The sequence below is a fragment of the Peromyscus californicus genome, unplaced genomic scaffold (assembly GCF_007827085.1).
Source record: "Peromyscus californicus insignis strain IS unplaced genomic scaffold, ASM782708v3 Scaffold_16__1_contigs__length_79575227, whole genome shotgun sequence".
Taxonomy (NCBI): domain Eukaryota; kingdom Metazoa; phylum Chordata; class Mammalia; order Rodentia; family Cricetidae; genus Peromyscus; species Peromyscus californicus.
Genome location: NW_026294458.1, coordinates 14111969 through 14132711, shown reverse-complemented (window position 1 = coordinate 14132711; position 20743 = coordinate 14111969). Strand labels below are relative to the sequence as shown.

The following is a 20743-nucleotide window of genomic DNA, read 5'->3' as shown; positions in this document are numbered from 1 at the left end:
TCTCACTTACATATCTTGTACTGCAGTTGTACAGAAATGATCACTATTACATCTGAACGCTAATATTATAAATTACTGTCTTAGCAACAATTCTGTAACAGTCCCTTTATCACCAGTGCCTACTATATTCATATCTTTAGATGACTACGACTACTTCTAACTCTCAGCCAGAAGCTGTGCCAATCAAAGTATCTCACCATATGCTTCTTCAATCAAAGCACAGTAAGGGTTAATGCCTGAGCCGTTCCTTTTGGCTTCTTGTTCTCCAAGCCTCAGGATGTTCTCCAAGCCATTGAGGGCAACTTGCACAATCTTTGAGTCCATGACAGTGAGGAGATCACAGAGTGGCTTGATACAACCCAGTTCTACTAGGTACCTGAATCAACAAAAAGCACAATTTAGTCATACAAAAAACTTAACTGTTAACATTTCTATCAAGCTGTGAGGTATCTTCAAGCTTATAGAAATAAAAATAAGAAACTGTCAACTATGGTACTTTAGGGAGGAAAGAGTTTATTTGGTTTACACATCCCAATTATAGTCCATTACTGAGGGAAACCAAGGCAGGAACTCAAGAAGGGCAACTGCTCTGTTGTTCAGCTACCTTTTTTCTTTTTTGGAGCGGATTTTGTTTTTTTGTGCAGCTACCTTTATTATACTACCTCCCAGGACCACAGTAGGCTGGACCCTCGCCCATCAATCATTAATCTAAAAAATGCCACCCAGGCTTGCCTACAGACCAACACAATGGAGGCCTTTTCTCACCTAGCTTAGGTCAGGCTGACAGAGAAACTAACTAGCACAACAGGAGTGGTGACACACGTCTTTAATCTCAGAATTAGGAGGCTGAGGCAGGTCCACCTGTGAGGCCATACTGGTCTACATATGGAGTTCTAGGCCAGCCAAGGCTACACAGTACCTCAAAATAGTAACAATTTTATTTCATTGATTGACTGATTAGAGGTATGTGTGCCATGGTCCATGGTCTGCATGTCGAAGACTGACAAAGTCTGTGAGAGCTGGCTCTCTACTTGCACAAAGTAAGTGCCGAGAACTGATCATCAGGCTTGAGAGCAAACGCCTTTACCTGTTCAGCCATCTTGCCAGCTCCAACTAAAAAATACCAAGTCAAGGACAAAACAAAACAAAAACCACCACCACAACAAAAACACAACAAATCGCATTATCTAGTAACATCCTCCTGCCCATCTTCATAATTTTATTTATTTTATTTTATTTTATTTTTTTTTGGTTTTTTCGAGACAGGGTTTCTCTGTGTAGCTTTGCGCCTTTTCCTGGAACTCACTTGGTAGCCCAGGCTGGCCTCGAACTCACAGAGATCCGCCTGGCTCTGCCTCCCCGAGTGCTGGGATTAAAGGCGTGCGCCACCACCGCCTGGCTTCATCTTCATAATTTTTGTACTGGGAAAGAAACAGGAATTCTTCCCACTTGTATGAGTGACTCATCAAAATAGTAATGCTTTGTTTTTCCTTCTTTCTTTCTTTTTTTTTTTTTTTTTTTTTTTTTGAGGCAAGATTTCTCTGGGTAGTCCTAGCTGTCCTTGAACCCTCCAACCAGGTGGCCTCAAAACTCAGAGATTTGTAAAGGCATGCACCACCACTGCCCAGTTTTTTTCCTCATTTTTCACATGCAAGTTATTCCAAGAAGCATGTTTTACATGTATATGGGTACACATAAGGGATGGGGACATATATGTGTCCAGTGAAGGTGGAGGTACAAAGCTGATGTTAGGAATATCCTTGATGATTCTTCCACATTATTCATCAAAGCAGGTGCCTCAACTCAACACAGAGACTACTGATGTGGCAAGTCTCACTAGCAAGCACGCCCAGGGGATGATCTCTGCCTTCTAAGGCTGAAACAGCAGCTGGACCACCAGACTTATTTAGCACTTACTTGGTGTAGAACAAGGGCTTTAACCATTAAGCCATCTTCCTCACCCCAAATAGGACATGGAGTTTTGATGAGATAATGTCATCATTATTTCTATATGTAGCCACACTTCTCAAATACAAATTGTGTGAACTGAGAATGAAACACATGAAGGACTCTATAGCTATTATTTTCTTTTAATTACAGCAAGATTTAACGTGTAATCCAGATTAAGTATAATGGATGAGATATAGACTACTGTGTCATAGTCCCACCAGTTATTCATGCACTCCCCTATCATTTTATTCTCTCAAGTTGTATATGGAAAAATGAGATAACTGATGGAGCTGAAACTTGTGTTTGTGGAACTTGGTACTAGCCTTTATTTTCTTTCTACACTACTTTAAACTTAAAATACATAGATAAATCTCTAGAAGTGAGAGAGAACACTTAAAATTACTAACATCATGAGGTAAAATGAGAAATCACTGCTGATGACATGAAGATTAAGAAAATCAAAATCACCGGGCGGTGGTGGCACACGCCTTTAATCCCAGCACTGGCAGAACCAGGCGGGTCTCTGTAAGGTTCAAGGCCAGCCTGGTCTGCAGAGTAAGATCCAGGACAGGCACCAAAGCTACACAAAGAAGCCCTGTCTTGAAAAACCAAAAAGAAAATGAAAATCCATCTTGATTATTAATTTAAAAAAACAAAACTTCACAGCAAACCAAGGATAGAGGGAATTCGATAAAGAGCCTTAACAAGAACTATTCAGCTAACATCACACTGAAGAACACAGATAAAGATTAAGAAAGGGGTACTCTCTAACTATACTACTATTGCACGTTACAAGTAATTCCAAACAGTATTTTTTTAAATAAATAAAACATATATAGACAGGTATGGAAGCAAACTCTATTTCATTGTTTTGTGTGTGTGTGGTGGTGGTGGTGGGGGTTGACCACGACAAAAAACAAAAAACTAAGCTGGCCCAAACCAGCCTGGATAGTAAGTAAAAAGAATCTATAAAAAGCTAATACACAAATTTAATCTTTATATTACAGTAATGACCATAATATCACTATGGTAGCATTAGAAAGCAGTATAAATCTGTTGGGGTACACACTGAATCCCAGTACTCTAGAGGCAAAGAAAGGCAGCTCCTTGAGTTCTAGGCCAGCTTGATCTACAGAGCAAGTTCCAGGACAGCCAGGGTTACACAGAAAAACTCTGTCTTAAAAAAGTAAAGAAACACTCTGTGAGTTCGAGGCCAGCCTGGGCTACCAAGTGAGTTCCAGGAGAGGCGCAAAGCTACACAGAGAAACCCTGTCTCAAAAAACCAAAAAAAAAAAAAAAAGTAAAGAAACAAAATAAGACAAAAAACTGAATATGAGAAGCTACAGAGATGGCTCAGCAGTTAAGAATGATGCTGCTCTTCCAGAGGACCCAAGTTCTATTCCCAACACCCACATAAGGCAGCTCACAACTGCCTGTAACTCCAGCTCTTGGGAATACAAAGGCCTCTTCTGGCCTCCATGAACATGAGGCGCACACGTGCACACATGTACACATGTACACACAGACACACACACACACACACACACAAATAAAAATCTTTTTTAAAAACTGAAAGGGAGAGAGGGAAGACAAGTTTTAAAAACTCAATGTAGCCACTGCAGAAATGGCTCCGCAGTTAAGAGCACTTGCTACTCTTATAGAGGACCTGAGTTTATTCCGCATCACCCATGTCAGGCAGCTCACGACCACCTCTAACTCCAGTTCTCAGATCTGATTTGTCTAGCCTTCCAGGCACTTGCATTAACACACATAGCCACATTCTTACACATATGAATTAGAATATTTTTTAAAATAAAACTTAAAAAGAATAAATGTACTTCTGAGTCTAATTAGAACACTGAAAACAATTTCCCAAAGGGTCAGACTTAATTGTTCACAGTCAAGAAGTTCTATCAATCTTTTTTTTTTTTTTAGGTTATATTTGGGGGCGGGAGTGCGGGGGTGGAGGTGTGGGGGTGGGGTGTTAAACTTGTTTTCCTTTAATTTGCAAGATACTTCCTGGGAAGCACTTACTTGATTTGCTCAGCTGACCCTCCAGAAGTTGCATTTGTGATGGCCCAAGCAGCTTCTTTCCTTGTCCGGAACTCAGCAGTTTGCAATATACTAATGAGAGCTGGGAACATGTTAGCATCTATCACAGTCTGAAATTGAAGCAAAGTTAAAAGGACAAGGAAGTTACACTACTTTTAAAAATATTACTAATGGTCATTATAACTTGCTTTGTTTCGGTTGTTTTTGAGACCAGGTTTCACTAATTAGCTCTGATTAGCCTGGAACTTGCTATGTAGACCAGGCTGGCCCTCTGAGTTCCATCTGCCTCTGTCTCCCAAATGCTAGGATTAAAAACATAACTTTTGAACTAACTTGACAAATGTTTGTTTTTCCTATTATCATTTTTTAATTTTTATTTTATTCATTATTATTGTGTATGTGTGAATGCATAGGCACAGCATTGATTTTCTCCTTCTACCATGGGTTCTGAGGATCAAATCAAATCCAGGATCAAGTCTTTTGGTTCACTCTGTAATGTTCTCACCTGCTGAGCCATCCCACAAACCCTGTCATCTCCTCAAGAGGCTTATACTTAGTACCATGGATAGTACTCTTACGGTGTCTGTGGTCTTAAGTCTCATCAGGGCAGAAGAGATGTTTAGTGGAAAAAAGCTCTTGCCACACAAAACAGGCAAAGAGTTATAATTCCTAGAACCACTGGAAATGTCAGACGTGGTGGCAAGCTCAAAATCAAAGTCATAGCATGTGCCTACTTGAATATGACACAAACAGACATACAATAAATAAATAAAGGTGAAATATATTGGATGCCCTGGACCAGGAAATGATGCATGCCTTTAATCACAATACTCAAGAGGGAGAGGCAGACAGAGCTCTGTGCATGTGATGCTAACCTAATCTACATGGTGAGCTTCAGTCCAACCAGGCTACACACTAAGACCCTGTCTTAAAAACCCCAGTGTTTTAATGGCATACTTTTACATTTCACTTACATATTATCACTAGCCTTCCTTAAAAACTTTCATGCTTAAAACTGGCCCAGAAACTTAACATAGGTTAGTATAATTTCTTCGATCAAATAAAAATGAGTAATTCTGCAAAAGGGTATATTTAAAGAAAACAGATCCTCCCTGGTGGTATACATATTTAATCCTGGCACTCGGGAGGTTAAAAAAAAAGACGGATCTCTGTGAGTTCTAAGGACAGCCTGGTCTAAACAGTAAGTTCCAGGCCAGCTGGGGTTACAAAATGAGACCCTGTCTCAAACAACAACAAAAGGCCTTCAACAGTCCATGAAAAACTTACACAATCTAACACATGACTTCACTGGAAAATATAGAAGTAAAGCCAACCTATTTAGCATACAGTCCATCCAAACATTTTGAAAACCCAGAGACTTTTTTTAGATCTTTGACAAAAATCATCAAACTTTAAAGGTAAAGAGAAAAATGCATGGTCTATGCATCAAAAAACTAACATTACAAGAAAGAAAATTGGGGTTGGGGATTTAGCTCAGTGGTAGAGCGCTTGCCTAGCAAGCACAAGGTCCTGGGTTCGGTCCTCAGCTCCAAAAAGAAAGAAAAAGAAACAAAGAAAATTGAGACTGAAAGAGTGGCAATGGAAGTTAAGTTTTACAAGAACAAGGAAGACTGTATTTTAAAGTCTTAAACCAAAACAACTTCACTCATCATTAAAAGGGCAGAAAAGGGGACGGAGAGGTGGCTCAGCTGTTGACTGCTCTTTCAGAGGATCTAGGTTCACTTCCCAGCACCCACAGATAGCTCACAACTGCCTTTAACTCCAGTTCCAGGAGATCCAAGGGCACTGCATGCACAGGACATACATACAGTTAAACAGACACACACACATAAATAAAATCTTTTGAAAATGTAACTCACATACAGGGATAAAAAAGCAGATACTATGGCATTACCTGGATCTGTGCCCTATTTCCAGCTGTAATATTAGATATTGTCCAACATGCTTCCTTTTTGATAGATTCCTTTGGGCTACTCAGCAAATGTAATAAACTCTGAAGAGCTGAGCAATTCAAAATTACCTGAAAAGGGGGGAAAAAGGTTTTTAAGTTTTATTTATGGCATAGTTCCAAATATCATTTTGTTTTGGATTATTGTTGGTTTTTGTTTGTTGAGGCAAGGTCTTATGTAGCACAGGCTGGCCTCAATGCATACTAGATGATGAGCTTGAAATCCTGGATCTTCCTATGTCCACCTCCCAAGGGTTATAAGTAAATCTTTAATGCAACAAACATTATTTTTGTCTCATAAAACAAACACAGAGAAACCCTGTCTCAAAAAACAAAACAAACAAACAAAAAGTTAAAATAAACTTATTTAACTACAAATGTAGGAGGACAAAAGAACTCTAGATTTAAAACAAGTAACTTTATATACACTATGTTTGTAAATTGTGTTTATTCATGGGAAGCACTTGTGGGTGGGCTTGAGCATGCCACAGTACACATGGAGGTGAGAAACGTTTTGCAGGAGCTGGTTCTCTCCTTCCATTATGTGTCCTAGGAATCAAACTCAGGCCACCAGGCTTGGTGGCAAGTGCCATTACCATTTGAGCCAAAGTACTCGTTCATTAAAAAATATTTAATGCTAGTCTGAAATACATTAAAGACTATGAATCTGGTTTCATTGTGTACATTCACAACACCGTGACATGTGGTAGTACACACCCATACTCAACTTGGGAGGCAAACATGGGAAGATCTTGAATTTGAGCACAGCTTGATCGTTATAGTCATACTCTGTTCTCAAAAACAAAACAGAACAAAACCTGTAATACACATCTACAATGAAGTTAGTATTAAAAGCTATAATATGGGCTGCAGAGACAGTAGCTCAGTGGTTAAGAGTACTTGTTGCTCTTTCAAAGGACCTGGGTTCAATTCCCAGCACCCACATGGTGGCTCACAACTATATTCAACTCCAGTTTTAGAGGATCTGATGCCTTCTACTGGTTGTCACATGCACCAAGCGTATATATGGTACACATATACACATACATAAAATAAAAAGAATACATCTTAAAAAAACAACTACAATTAAGGGCCAAGTATGGTTGCACGCCCCTTTAATCCCAGCACTTGGGAGGCAGAAGCAGGTGGATCTCTTCTGAGTTCAAAGCCAGCCTGGTCTACACAGAGAATTATAGGCTAGCCAAGGCAACATTCTAAGACACTATCTCCACCAAAAAGAACAAAAAGGGGAGGGAAACTCTGTTGCTAGGTCTCTGGTGCTGACTAACACCATTCTAAGTCTTTGGAGGCTAGTTTCCTAGGACTCTAAAATTATAAAGTTAAAAATCATTAAAATGGTGGTGAGAGTTCAAGAATCCATCACTGTACAACTGAATAGACTCTATTCCAGAAATAAAGGCAAGTATTTATGAAGAAATAAAATGAAAGGTAATCCTTTTCTCCTCTAATTACTGGTAGTTTTGCTTAATATCCAAGTAAAATAACCCAAACTGAAGAAACACATTCTTTAAAAAAAATAAAAATAAAAAAATAAAAAATCTGGGTGGTGGTTTACCTTTAATCCCAGAACTCGGGAGGCAGAGCCAGGCAGATCTCTGTGAGTTCAAGGCCAGCCTGGTCTACAGAGCAAGATCCAGGACAGCCACCAAAACTATACAGAGAAACCCCGTCTCAAAAACAAAACAAAACAACAACAACAAAAAGCACATGAAATAAAAATAAATTTTAAAAAAATACACAAAATAGATGTATAAAAAACTAGAATAAGAGTTCATCTTAGTTGTGTAAGTTAAAAAGAAAAAAAAATAAATAGAAAATTTCATCACAAGTAATGAAATAAATGAAAACTAAAACAAAACCATGTATTGCCTATTAAATGTAGCAACAAACAAAACTTATGGCTGATAAAGTGTCTTTTATTTAAAAAAAAAAAGAAAAGAAGGGCAGAGATATACTTCCCACAGTTCTGGAGGCTGGAAAGTCCATAGTCAAAGTATAAGGGACCTTCTTACTACATCCTCCCGTGGCAGAAGGCTGAAGAACTAGTGGGGACAAACATTCTGTCCTTACATGACAGAAAAGCAGAAGAGTGCATGGAACTTTCTAAAAACAATTTTGTCATAAATATTAAGTTTTTATCTTATAAATTTTTATTATAAAAATCTTTGAAAATAAAATAAACATCATACACCAAAATTAACCAGATCTAATTCTATACGTCTTAGTGTATAGAATTAGAACAGCCATTCTGAAGCTGTGAAGCTTCGTGGTGGATTTTATACTTTCTCTACTGGTTATATTATTTATTTGCTCATCCACCACCAAAAACCCATGACAAAATTAGAACTCGATAAACAAACAACTTTATAGCCTCTTTCATAACTGGTATTTGAAAAGCTAGATAACCCAGAAAAGGAATTTCTAAATGTATATCATTAACCAAAATTAAACCCTGAAGATATAAATAACAGACCCATTATGAGCAATCAGAATGAAACTGTTAATAAAAGCATCTCTTCAAAAAAAACCCAGGACCAGATAAATTCCCAGCTGATTCCTATCAAACCTTGAAGGAAGGCCTCATACCAGTTCTTTACTTGTTCCATAAAACAAAAAAGAACACTACCAAATTCATTCTATGAAGCCAGTATTATCCTGACACCAAAATGCAGGTAAAGACACTACCAAAAACAAACACAGAATAAAAACAAAAACCCTCTAGACCAATTTCCCTGATGAACACAGAGGCAAAATTCTTAATTAAAATACTTGCAAACCAAATTTAAGAACACATTAATAAGATTATATATTATGACCAAGTGGGCTTTATCCCAGAAAGGAAAGGTTGATTAACATATATAAATCAATAAATGTAATACACCATGCAAGTGAACTCAATGATAGAAACCACACAATTATTTCAACTGACTTTGAAAAAGCATTTGGCGAAGTTCAACATCCCTACATGATAAAAGTTCTTAAGACTTTAGGAATAGATGGCATATACACCTCAAAATAATAAAGGCTATATACAATAAACCTATAGCCAACATTATAGTAAATGGAGACAGAGCATTTCCTCAAAAAGGAAGAATGAGCCCAGCGGTAGTGGTGCACGCCTTTAATCCCAGCACTCGGGAGGCAGAGCCAGGCGGATCTCTGTGAGTTTGAGGCCAGCCTGGTCTACAGAGTGAGATCCAGGACAGGGACCAAAACTACACAGAGAAACCCTGGCTCGAAAAACAAAAAAAAATAAAATAAAGTAAAAGAAGAAGAATGAGACAATATGTACATCCTCCTCTTTCTTATCCTACAATAGTGCCCAAAGTCTTAGCTAAAACAAGAAAAAGACTTAAAAGGGATAAATACAGGAAGGGAACAAATCAAATTATACCTATTGTAGACATGATTCTGGTTTGATTTTGTTCTTTTGTGTTTTCATCTTTATTTTGTTGTTTTGAGACAGGGTCTTACTGTGTAGCTCTAACTGGCCTTCATTAATACCAACATTCTACTCTCAGAGGTAGTACAAAAAATATTCCATTCAAAATAACCCCCCAAAATTAAGTATCTAGGAATGGATTTAGCTAAAGAAGTGAAAAAACTCTACAATGAAAACTTTTAGACAATGAAAAAGAAAATTCCAGAAGATATTAGACAATAGAAACATATGCCATGTTCCTGGATTTGGCAGAATATTATGAAAATAGCTATACTGCCAAAATTAATTTGTACTATTAACACAGTATGCCTGAGGCTGTGGAAATATATAGTAGATAGTAAGTGAGAGTTCAGGTGTCGACCCACCAGATAAATAACCCTCTGATGGAGGAATCTTGTTAAGCAAGACCTACAGGACCACAGACTCTGAAACTGGTTCCTTTGTCTGTAATTTTTCTCATGTACCACTACATCTCTTCCCTAAAAACAGCTACAGGTATTTTCCCTACTGCTTGTGTGTTTATCTCGTGAACATATTTCATCTACTGAGCACACATATAGCTGTGGATGGTCAGGAAGATAATTTCTGCTTAAGCTGTGTAATTTTGATGAATAGAAATAATACTAGCATATTTTTCATTACTCAGACTGACATAGGAAAATGACAATATTCTCAGCTACAAAGTCAGCTTTTTTTCAAATCCAAAACAGACAAGTTGCCCCTGGAGACGAACTGCACAGTGCAAGTAGCCAGGTGTCTGTTTGCTGAACCAAAGTCAGGCTGATAACATCAAGACATTAAATCCTTGAAGCAATTGGCTTTCTGTACATACTCCTAATCTCAAGGTTCAGCCAACTAACTGTTTATTATTTAACTCCTGAATTTCAATGTCACTGTCTGGAAACCCTAACCACTCAGAGCTACATGCCCGCTTTACTCACCATGCCTGGTCAGTGCAACCTCCCTAGCCTGATAGAAACTGTGAGACTTACGTGTTATTAGAATGGGTCGGACCTGGCATTATGTAACTCACAACTGTCCAGAGTTTGGTTGTTGAAGGAGGTGTGTGTAGAAAGAGCTATGTAGAGAGAGCTACTGTGTAAAGAGTTGTGTACAGCTGTGTGTAGAAAGCATGGGTGTGCAGACAGAGTTGTGTAGAAAATGAGTAGCTATGTAGAAGAGAATTTGTGTAGCTATATAAAAAAGAGATGTAGAAGAGAGATGTAACTGTGAAAAGAAAGATGTGTATGCAGGGCAGATGTGTGTGTAGAGGAGAGTGAGTGAGTGAAGAGTGAGTGAGTGAGTGAGTAAAGAGTGAGTGATATAGTAGTGTGTGAAAGAATGTAGCAGAGTAGAGAGAGATGTAGAGCTAAGAAAAAAGAGATTAACTGTGTGTAGAGATGTATGGCTGTGCAGGAGAGAGATGTATGTACACATGTAAAGAGAGGTATGTAGTTGTATGTAAAGAATGTAGCCAGGCGGTGGTGGCGCACGCCTTTAATCCCAGCACTCGGGTGGCAAAGCCAGGCAATCTCTGTGAGTTCAAGGCCAGCCTGGTCTACAGAGTAAGATCCAGAACAGGCTCCAAAGCTACACAGAGAAACCCCGTCTTGAAAAAACCTGTGTGGAGACAGATTTTCAGGGATAGATTTTTCAAGATAAAGTAAAAAAGAAATTACCATCAGAGAGTGTGTGTTGATTTAGTGTGATAGAAAAGTCTAGCCCTTGCTACATTGATGGGTTTTTTTGTTTTTTTCCCCTGCATACCCTGGAGGCGGTCCTGGAGCAGGCTCTCCCAAAGGCTACTGATAGTAGTATCTAACAATTTTTCCATGTAATTGTTCACAGCTTTAGAAAAAAACAATATAAGAGTTCATATGGAACCAAAAACAGACCACAGGTAGCCAAAGCAATCCTAAGGAGCAAGGAAGAACCCTGCTGGAAGTATTACAGTATCAGATCTCAAATTACACTATACATCTACAGTAATAAAGACAGTCTGGTACAGTACTACCATGTGTATGCAGCTTCCAGAAAATGAAGCAGTTTCCCTGAGTGTCAATGATACAGCGTAAGGCACCCATGTTCCTGTAAGTAACCCCACAAAACCCAATGTTTCCCTATGCCTGACTTGGAAAGAATCCTTTCTTTGGTCTATTTTTACCTTATCTGTGGTATGTGTTTCTACGCATCTCCTGGCCAAACAGGGAAGAATAAATGGAGAGGAATAATGACTTAGAAAGAATAGGAAGGTAAATCAAGTAGACATGGCAGAAAAAAAAAATCTCTTGTGTATAAGAAGACAGGGACAAAAATAAGGTATAATTTATACATAGTTCTAACAATAAGAAAAACCAGTAAGACTTGATGAACTATGCAACTGAGCCAAGAAGAGTCAGATATAGTCGTATCTGGTTTCAAGCCTAGGAATAGAAGAGAACAGTTACTAACTGAAAGAAAAACAAAACAAAACAAAAAACCAAAAATCACAAGTTGCTTTTTCACAGTAAGCAGATAAATTATGAGACAAAAGGCAGAAACGGCTAACAGATTACTTGGATCATGAGACGTAGAACTTGAGAGTTCAGAACTAGATTCAGAACATTTCTGCTTGAGATGCAGCTCAATGACAGAGCCCTTGCTGTAGCATAAGGACCAATTCTACCCTCACGAAACAAAATAGCAAAAGCAATTCAACATTACCCCCATTCCATTAAATACCCCTTCAAAAAACACAAAAGCAAAAACAAAAATCTCACTATGTTGCCCAGGCTGGCCTGGAACTCACAATCTTCCTGCTTCTGACTCCCAAGTACTGGGATTATAGGCATGCACAACCGCACCTAGCAATAAAAAATTGAGTCCCTGCCATACCAGGACCTATTAGATTATAAAGGCACAGACATGAATGAGGTTAACACCATAAACCTCTAAAACTATACAACCTAGTATGGTTTATAAAACTATAGGTTCATGGTTTGAATACTTGGGCCTCTAGCTAGTAGCACTATTTTAGAAGGCTGCAGAAACTTTGAAAGGTGGGAACTGGCCGCAGGAAGCAGTTCATGAAGCTGCATGTTTGAAGATTGTACCAAGTCTTGTCTGCTTTTCCCTCTCTTCCCAGCAGACTTGACATGGAAAAGCTCCTCTGCCACACATTCTCAGAGCCATAATGTTCTGCTCTGTAACAGGCCCCAAGCACAGATCCAAGTGACTACAAGTGAAGCTATCTTAAACTATGAGTCCATTTGTTCTTTCTTCTTCTTCTTCATCATCATCATCATCATCATCATCATTATTATTTTGATCATCATCATCATCATCATCATCATTATTATTTTGATCATCATCATCATCATCATTATTATTTTGATACAGGATTTTTTTATGTAGCCCTGACTCCTCCTCCTCCTCCTCCTCCTCCTCCTCCTCCTCCTCCTCCTCATCATCATCATCATCATCATTATTTTGATACAGGATTTTTTTATGTAGCCCTGACTGTCCTCAAACTCAGAGGACACCTGTCTCTACCTCCCAAGTGCTGGGATAAAAGTTGTGCACCACCACTTCCAGCCCAAATGACCTTTTAAGTTGTTTAGGGAAGGTATTCCTCAGTAATGAGAAAAGTAATATACCTACAAATTATATACAGTAGATATGATTAGTGCTCTTGTAAAAGATTACTACCTAAATTTAAATTAAAGAGTTTGAGGTTCAAAAGAAACTTTCCAAAGAAAACAATGCTTGTAGCTGGAGATATCTCCAGTTCCACCCTGGCCTGCAGCCGCTCAGATCCAAATGAACACAGAGACTTATATTACTAATAAACTGTATGGCCATGGCAGGCCTCTTGCTATCTAGTTCTAGTTCTTATATCTTAAATTAACCCATTTCTATTAATCTATAAGCTGCCACGTGGCTTGTGGCTTACTGGTACTTTACATCTTATTTCTCATGGCGGTGGTGGCGGCTGGTAGGGTCTCCTGACTCAGCCTTCCACTTCCCAGAATTCTCTTCTCTGCTTATCCACCTATACTATACTTCCTACCTGGCTACTGGCCAATCAGCACTTTATTTATCAATCAGTCAGAGCAACACATTCACAGCATACAGAAAGACTTTCCCCAGCAAATGCTAATATATAGTGCTGATATAAAAAGCACAAAGGAAAAAAAAAAAACCAAAGCGGGGGGGGGGCGGGGGGGGGGGGGGGGGGGGGCGGTGGCGGCGAACGCCTTTAATCCCAGCACTCGGGAGGCAGAGGCAGGTGGATCTTTGTGAGTTCGAGGCCAGCCTGGTCTACAGAGCGAGATCCAGGAAAAAGGCGCAAAGCTACACAGAGAAACCCTGTCTCAAAAAACAAAAAAAAAAAAACCAAACAAACAAACAAAAAAAAAAGCACAAAGAATAAGAAATCATTACTAACAAGAGTATAGATATGGGGGAAGTGGTGGCTAGGGCAGGGATGGAGGATGAAGGAAAAAAGTATGTGTTAAAACCCAGAGCTAAAAGTGGTCCAACAAAATTCAATGAACAAACAGGGTAAGAACAAAAAGCATGGGTGGAGCCGGGCGGTGGTGGCGCACGCCTTCAATCCCAGTACCCGGGAGGCAGAGGCAGGCGGATCTCTGTGAGTTCGAGGCCAGGAAAGGCACAGAGAAGCCCTGTCTCAAAAAAACAAAAGATAGCCGGGCGGTGGTGGCGCACGCCTTTAATCCCAGCACTCGGGAGGCAGAGCCAGGCGGATCTATGTGAGTTCGAGGCCAGCCTGGGCTACCAAGTGAGTTCCAGGACAGGCGCAAAGCTACACAGAGAAACCCTGTCTCGAAAAACCAAAAAAAAAAAAAAAAACAAAAGATAAAAATAAAAAAAGCATGGGTGGGACAGGGGAGACCGAAAGAACTTTTTGTTGTGGGGGCCTAGAATTGAACTCAGGATCTCACATATGCAATTTATCACTGAGCTATATCTCAGCCCTACAAAGTTGCCCCCCAACCAAGCAAATACATTAACATGGTTCAAAAATCCAAGACATGGACTGGCAAGATGAGTCAGTATGTAGGCATTTGCCATGTAAACCTGGAAACCTGAGTTTGAGACTTATAACTCATTTTAATGAAAGGATAAAAACCAACTCCAAAGAAGTCCTCTGATTTCTACACAGGAGCTACAGCATGCACATGCACATACATATCCATACACACACACACACACACACACACACATACACACACACACAGTATTTTAAAAATTAGAATGTATAAAGATTGCATTGGTAAGAAACTCCTTTCCCTTCCATTCTGTTCCTATACTTGGATAACAACCAAGTTATCCTCACAGATAATCACTGATATTGATTTTGGATGTGTTGTCCCAGAGAAATTTTATACAAATACAATCAAATATATATTCCCTTTTCTCTTGTCTAAGATGTCTACACTAAGTAATGTGAGGGATAAATAGCAATGGAGGAACAAGCTACAGTGACTGGTGAGAGCAGAATCAAGCCACTACCTGCATTGCTGGCACGGGCAACTATTAGAGCCAAATACTAAGACAAGAGCAGATAAAGAGGGAGAAATAAGTTCCCTTGTAGAAAGAATAAACTGGAATTAAAAACACTGACACCATGAGACACCTGAGAACACAAATCTAATTTCCTTCATTTTAGAGATTAGAAAAGTAAAAACATCAAATGCCTTGCTGAGAGCTGAAGCTGATTGAGATAATAAAAACCTAACTCTCAAGTAAGTCCATGTGAGTAAGGGTAATGAATCCAGGAATGATGCTGAAGACCTGCTCCTAGAGCATGCCCACAAATAAATGAGAACAGGAAAGGAGCTTCCTAAGGAGAAACAGTCAGAGACAAAAACCAAAGTATTCCATTGTCGTGGAAGCCTAGCAAGATAATTTAGGGACATCATCATTGATGCATCAGAGACATCTGAAAGAGGAAAAAAAGGAAAACAGGCCAAAACAATTCACTGCAGAGGACATGCTTCTTACCAAAGCAGAATGGACACTGGGAACTATGACGAAGACTCTTCCTTACAAAAGACTCAGCATACACAAAAGGAGGAAGCTACAAGAAAGTACACTGCTAGGAAGCCCACCTGGTGCTCCTAAGATCCACTACAAATGAAAGCAGGGAGAAAACTGACTAGGGAAAAGTTATTTCATAAGGGAACCTACAACTGCTTCAAGTCACAGGATGACGAAGAGATCCTGAAGATACTGAGAACAGCAAACACCAGTAAACAGTGGCAGTCATCCTTCACAATACAGAATTCAATGTAACAGAACTGTGTTCAAGGGACTCACTTTAGAGAAACATTAGCCTGTGTTCATACCTGTGTCTGAATATCATCTCCTGTGACAATGTTTCCCACAGCTCGCAGAGCAGGAGACACCACTTTATAATCATTATGCCTGCAACCATTAAAGAAAAAGATGTTAGAGCCAACAGTTCTATCCAGAGTCTTTTCTTAGGGAACGAAATTCAAAATAAGGAAGATGTGATTTAATTTTAGAGCAGAAAGGTACTTTATGATTATGGCTATTTAGGAAACATACCATGGTGGCAGAATTGACCATTACCTAGAAAATTTTGATCTTTCCCCTCATTTTTCAAGTAAATTCCTTCCTAGTAATCTTTCCCAGGAACACCAGCAATGAATTCCACATTTTTCTCTTATTCCACAGCCCCTCTCCTCTTTAGTTGGTCTCCTGGAGCTGCTGAGATGATTGGGAAGCGCAGGGGACTTTTATACACTGCTCATATTCTGAAACTGCTATTATCAACTGTTCAGCTAACTTCAAAAGCAAAGTGAGATTCACATCTCAAATACTCTTCTGTTTCTCTAACCTATAAGGCTGCCTTTATGGCCAAAACCACTTCCCACAAAGCCTGCTATATATATATGTGAGGACAGTTAATAAATACAGATTTCAGGGTAAATAAAGCAATACCCCTGTAACTTTCCTCTAAGACCCTATTCTCTTCCTTCACGCTTAAGATCTCATGATTAAAATGAAACATGTAGTAAACTTAGTAACTTAAGGACAAAAGTGATTATTTCCCAGATATTGAATTCTTAGACCCCAGTAGCACCACACTGCCTTTAAACTGTACCACTACTACACTGCTGGTGTGTAACCAGTCTGTAATCATCTATAATCCCAGTAATGTTACACTTAACCAATTTCACATCATGTTTGAGATACTGTCTCTACAACTGGTTTGTACACCAATTAATTTCATGTTGCTTATAACTGTACCATTTGCCATCATATTGTGGCTATATTTTCTTCTAAGTATTAGCTAAAGATTTGATTAATATAGTCTCAAATTATTTATGCCACGAGTTAATCTTCCATGCTATCACCAAAAGCATTACAAAAATAGAATTCAGAGTCTGATACTAGTCTGTTTTTTTTCTCTAATGAGAAAGTAAGAAATGGCCATTTACCACAGCAATATGCCTTTCGTTTCTAGTACTCGACCTTAGGCCTTTCCAGTGTGGGGTGCAACGACAGAAATAGAATTACATAGGCAGAGCTTTCCAAATAACTCTGCTAGAAGACTCATAATGGCAGAGGAATAATAGAGTCTTCAATAAGTCTTTAAAAAAAGCAAACCAAAAAATGGCATCAATATAAACAGGAGACAATCAGCTAATGCATAACAAATCAATAAAATACATAACCAAAGTACTAGAAATATGGAAAATAGTAGAGGGTGCAAGTCAGCACCAGCTGTTAGCTTGACACAGTCTAGGGTCACCTAAGTAAATCTCAACTGAGGGACTGCCAAAAGTCAGACTGGATTGTGGCCATGTCTGTGAGAGACTGTCTGAGCTGATGAGTGATGTGACAGGGCAGGGCCCAGCCCACTGTGAGTAACACCAACCCTAGTGATAAGCTGGCTGAGCCGGGGAGCAAGACAGAAAACAAGCCAGTAAGCTGCATTCATCCACAGTTTCTACTCCAGTTCCCGCCATGGATTTCTTCAGTGACAGACTGTGACCTGGAAGTCCAGTCAAGTAAACCCTTTCCTCCTCTAAATCGTTTTTTTGGTGTGGTTTATCACAGATACACTTTCTTGAAGATCATCTTACATCAGAAGCTCCACAAGTCTCCTACATACTCCTGCATCAATGACTGCTTGAATTTTATCATTGGGTCCATCTGACAGGTAGGAGAGGGCCCAGCAGGCATCAGCCAGTACATCAGTGTCACTGACAAACAGCAACCAAGAAAGGACATTCAGACAGGGAGAAACCTAGAAGAGAAAAGACGGTTAGACATTCAACAGAAACAAAGAGAAGTAAGGTTAAGACTCTCAGACACTAGTGAGTTACAGAATGGTTATACTTCAAACGTTTGAAGGACATTTCAGTCTCTGGCAATGTGCTTAGTACTTATTCAGTTAACCAAGCTGAGGTAGTCAGAACCCAAGGAAAATGATTTAAGGAAGAAAAATGTTATGCATTAATCCTTAAATTAGAATTCTTTCTTACAGTACACACTTAGAGAAAAGGAGGTAAAGGAATTTTCACAAATACTACAGCTGGGAAATTCTGTTGTAGAACTTTGTTATCGACAAAGATTGCTATGGTTCTAAGACTGATATTTATAAACTGGCAGTGAGAAATTACTCTAAATTAAAACAAAAATTACCAAAAGCATTGTCTCCACAAACAAATACATTTTAACAAAAATTATCTTTCAGTAAACATTAATGTTGGTTACTATATTCTTTTAAGAGCATTTTTCCCCCTAACAATTTCCCACAAACATAGCCTTTACCTTAGCAAATTCTGGAGGTGGACTCTTCCCTCTACAGAGATTAGATAAAGCCCATACTGCATTCCGGGTCATGGTCAAGCGATTCTGCTTTGAAAATAACCTACAAGTATAATGAACCCACAGTAAATTATAAAAGATATTAATTCTCTATAAATAGTACTGATAAGAAATGTCTTTATTCTCTAGAATAAAGATTATTTTCCTAAATTATTCATTCTCTGAAGATAAACTTCATTAATTCTAATGCAGTATTTCAGAATTTCAGTAAGAGGCATCACCCTAACAATGTAACAAGAAAATACTTGCAATCAAAGTAACACTAGGAAACACAAAATGACTTCCCAAGATGAAATACTTCTCATACATTCATTCCTCAGAAAAAGAAAGGGACTTACTGCAGAAGAGGGGGGAGGATATTGCAGTCTAAGACATAGTCTCTGCACATGGTACTGTCGCCAGCAATGTTGCCAAGAGCCCAGACTGCCTGTGAAGGAGTTAGTCATCAATAACACTGAACACTTTCATTCTCTAATTCTTTCAAAGAGATGCCAGCATATCACAGTAACACTTTATAAAATCAACATTTTACATATGGACTATTATTGACTTTCTTAAAATCACTCATCAGGGAGTCAAACTAGTTAGAGTATCAGAGTTAGAAATGGTGATTATACACAATAAACAAAAGAAAATGTTATTTCATTAAAGTAAAGGCTTTACTAATAAAAGGGAACTTTTTCCCCAGTGCTGGGAACTGAACTTAGGACCTCACATGGGCTGGACAATTGCTCCCCCACTAAGCTATATCCCCAGTCTGAAGCCAATTATTTTTAAAGGATCTTATCCTCACTCATAAGTAATATTCTATACAATCCTTTATACAAACAGGGATTTAAATGGCTTAATTGGTGGATTAAAAATGTATTTAGGTTCCTTAAAATAAGAAACTATTTTCGCCGGGCAGTGGTGGCGCATACCTTTAAACGCAGCACTCGGGAGGCAGAGGCAGGCGGATCTCTATGAGTTCGAGGCCAGCCTGGTCTCCAAAGCGAGTTCCAGGAAAGGCGCAAAGCTACACAGAGAAACCCTGTCTCGAAAAACCAAAAAAAAAAAAGGAAGAAAAAAAAAAAGAAACTATTTTAAGATGGTAATATTTATTAAGGCTGTGAAAGTGGTGAATGCAGTTTCACAACAATGGCTTCATAGTTGTATAGGTCTAAGAATGATAGTTTACTGTGTTTTAATTCTCTCTCAAAATTACAAATCACTTAGTAGTGATTTATCCTTACAAATTTAATAAGACTGGCAATAACAAAAGTTTGTTTTCTGTCTTTTCTGAACAAATGACAAATACTTTTAATAGTAGCAATAAAGACTCACATTAGAAAAGGCCCTTTTATAAGTAATATGTCCATGACTAAAAAAAAAAAGAAAGACAGCTAAAAGCTGCACGAGTCCCATGGTTGGAGGAGAAATACTCACTAGAGGATTTTTCCTATTTAAACAAGCTGTGAATCACTGTGAGTAAGTAATCAAACTCAAGCTGGGTATGACTATGTGAAATGTGTGTTCTCCTATCTGTTTCTGCTGAGGTTTTTACCTGCTCCTGGACATCTTCAAACTCTGAGCTAAGCAACTCGATGAAGATAGGCACCGCTCCTGCCTGAATCACAATCCGGGTCTGAAGAGAATTTCCTGAAGCAATATTTGTCAGGACCCAGGCTGATTCAAACTACAAAGACAAAAGTAAGTTTCATTATCTTATTAAAAGTTAGAAAGTTGGTTAATTATAGCAATATGATGTTTTGTACATTAAAAGGAATCTGGGATCATTATTATCATACTGTAAATACCATATTAATTTAAAAATAATTTCCAGAATCCCTCAGTCTATAAAGGAATATTTAAAGTGCCTAAAATTTTAGAACTAAGTATAGTTGCCAAGAAACCATAGGGAAAAAAGTGTGTTTTATAATTTTTTGTTTTTGTTTTTGTTTTTTGAGACAGGGTTTCTCTGGATAGCCTTGGCTGTTCTGAAACTCATTCTGTAGACCAGGCTGGCCTTAAACTCATGGACATCTGCCTATCTCTCCCTCCCAAGTGCTATGATTAAAGGTGTATGCCATCACCACTCAAGAGATCTCCAAAAAATTTTAATGAAAGGAACAAAATGACAAAAAAAAATACTTCAGTAACACACCATTTCATCAATTAAAGGGTTAAAAAGGAGGAAGTACATTAATACATGTATTGTACAGATCATCTCTGGACAGAGTCACAGAAAACCATCAATACTTATTGCTTACATGGACAGGCCTAGATGACTGGGAAATGCTTAGAAAAACAACTCTAATGAACAGTCTATGTTCCTTTGGGCCTTGTATGTAGTATTGTTTTCATGATCCAATAAACAAATTATTTCTAGGGGACGGGCAAAGTGAAATAGAAAGACAACACTAGCATAAGATGTATTTTACACAATTACAACTGAAAAGGGCAAA

At 38.6% G+C, this 20743-nt stretch overlaps 1 protein-coding gene across 1 annotated transcript in view; it reads right to left on the bottom strand.

The window, feature by feature from the left end:
• Kpna1 (karyopherin subunit alpha 1) overlaps positions 1-20743 on the bottom strand; it is a 70751-nt gene that overhangs the window by 5695 nt on the left and 44313 nt on the right. Inside the window, exons 6-13 of the mRNA XM_052740453.1 lie at positions 19843-19974; positions 18638-18726; positions 18243-18342; positions 17552-17715; positions 15785-15863; positions 5918-6043; positions 3985-4112; positions 198-376 (exon numbers count right to left, since the gene is read on the bottom strand). Coding sequence (XP_052596413.1) covers positions 198-376; positions 3985-4112; positions 5918-6043; positions 15785-15863; positions 17552-17715; positions 18243-18342; positions 18638-18726; positions 19843-19974 — 997 coding nt within the window. The remainder of the gene's footprint in view (positions 1-197; positions 377-3984; positions 4113-5917; positions 6044-15784; positions 15864-17551; positions 17716-18242; positions 18343-18637; positions 18727-19842; positions 19975-20743) is intronic.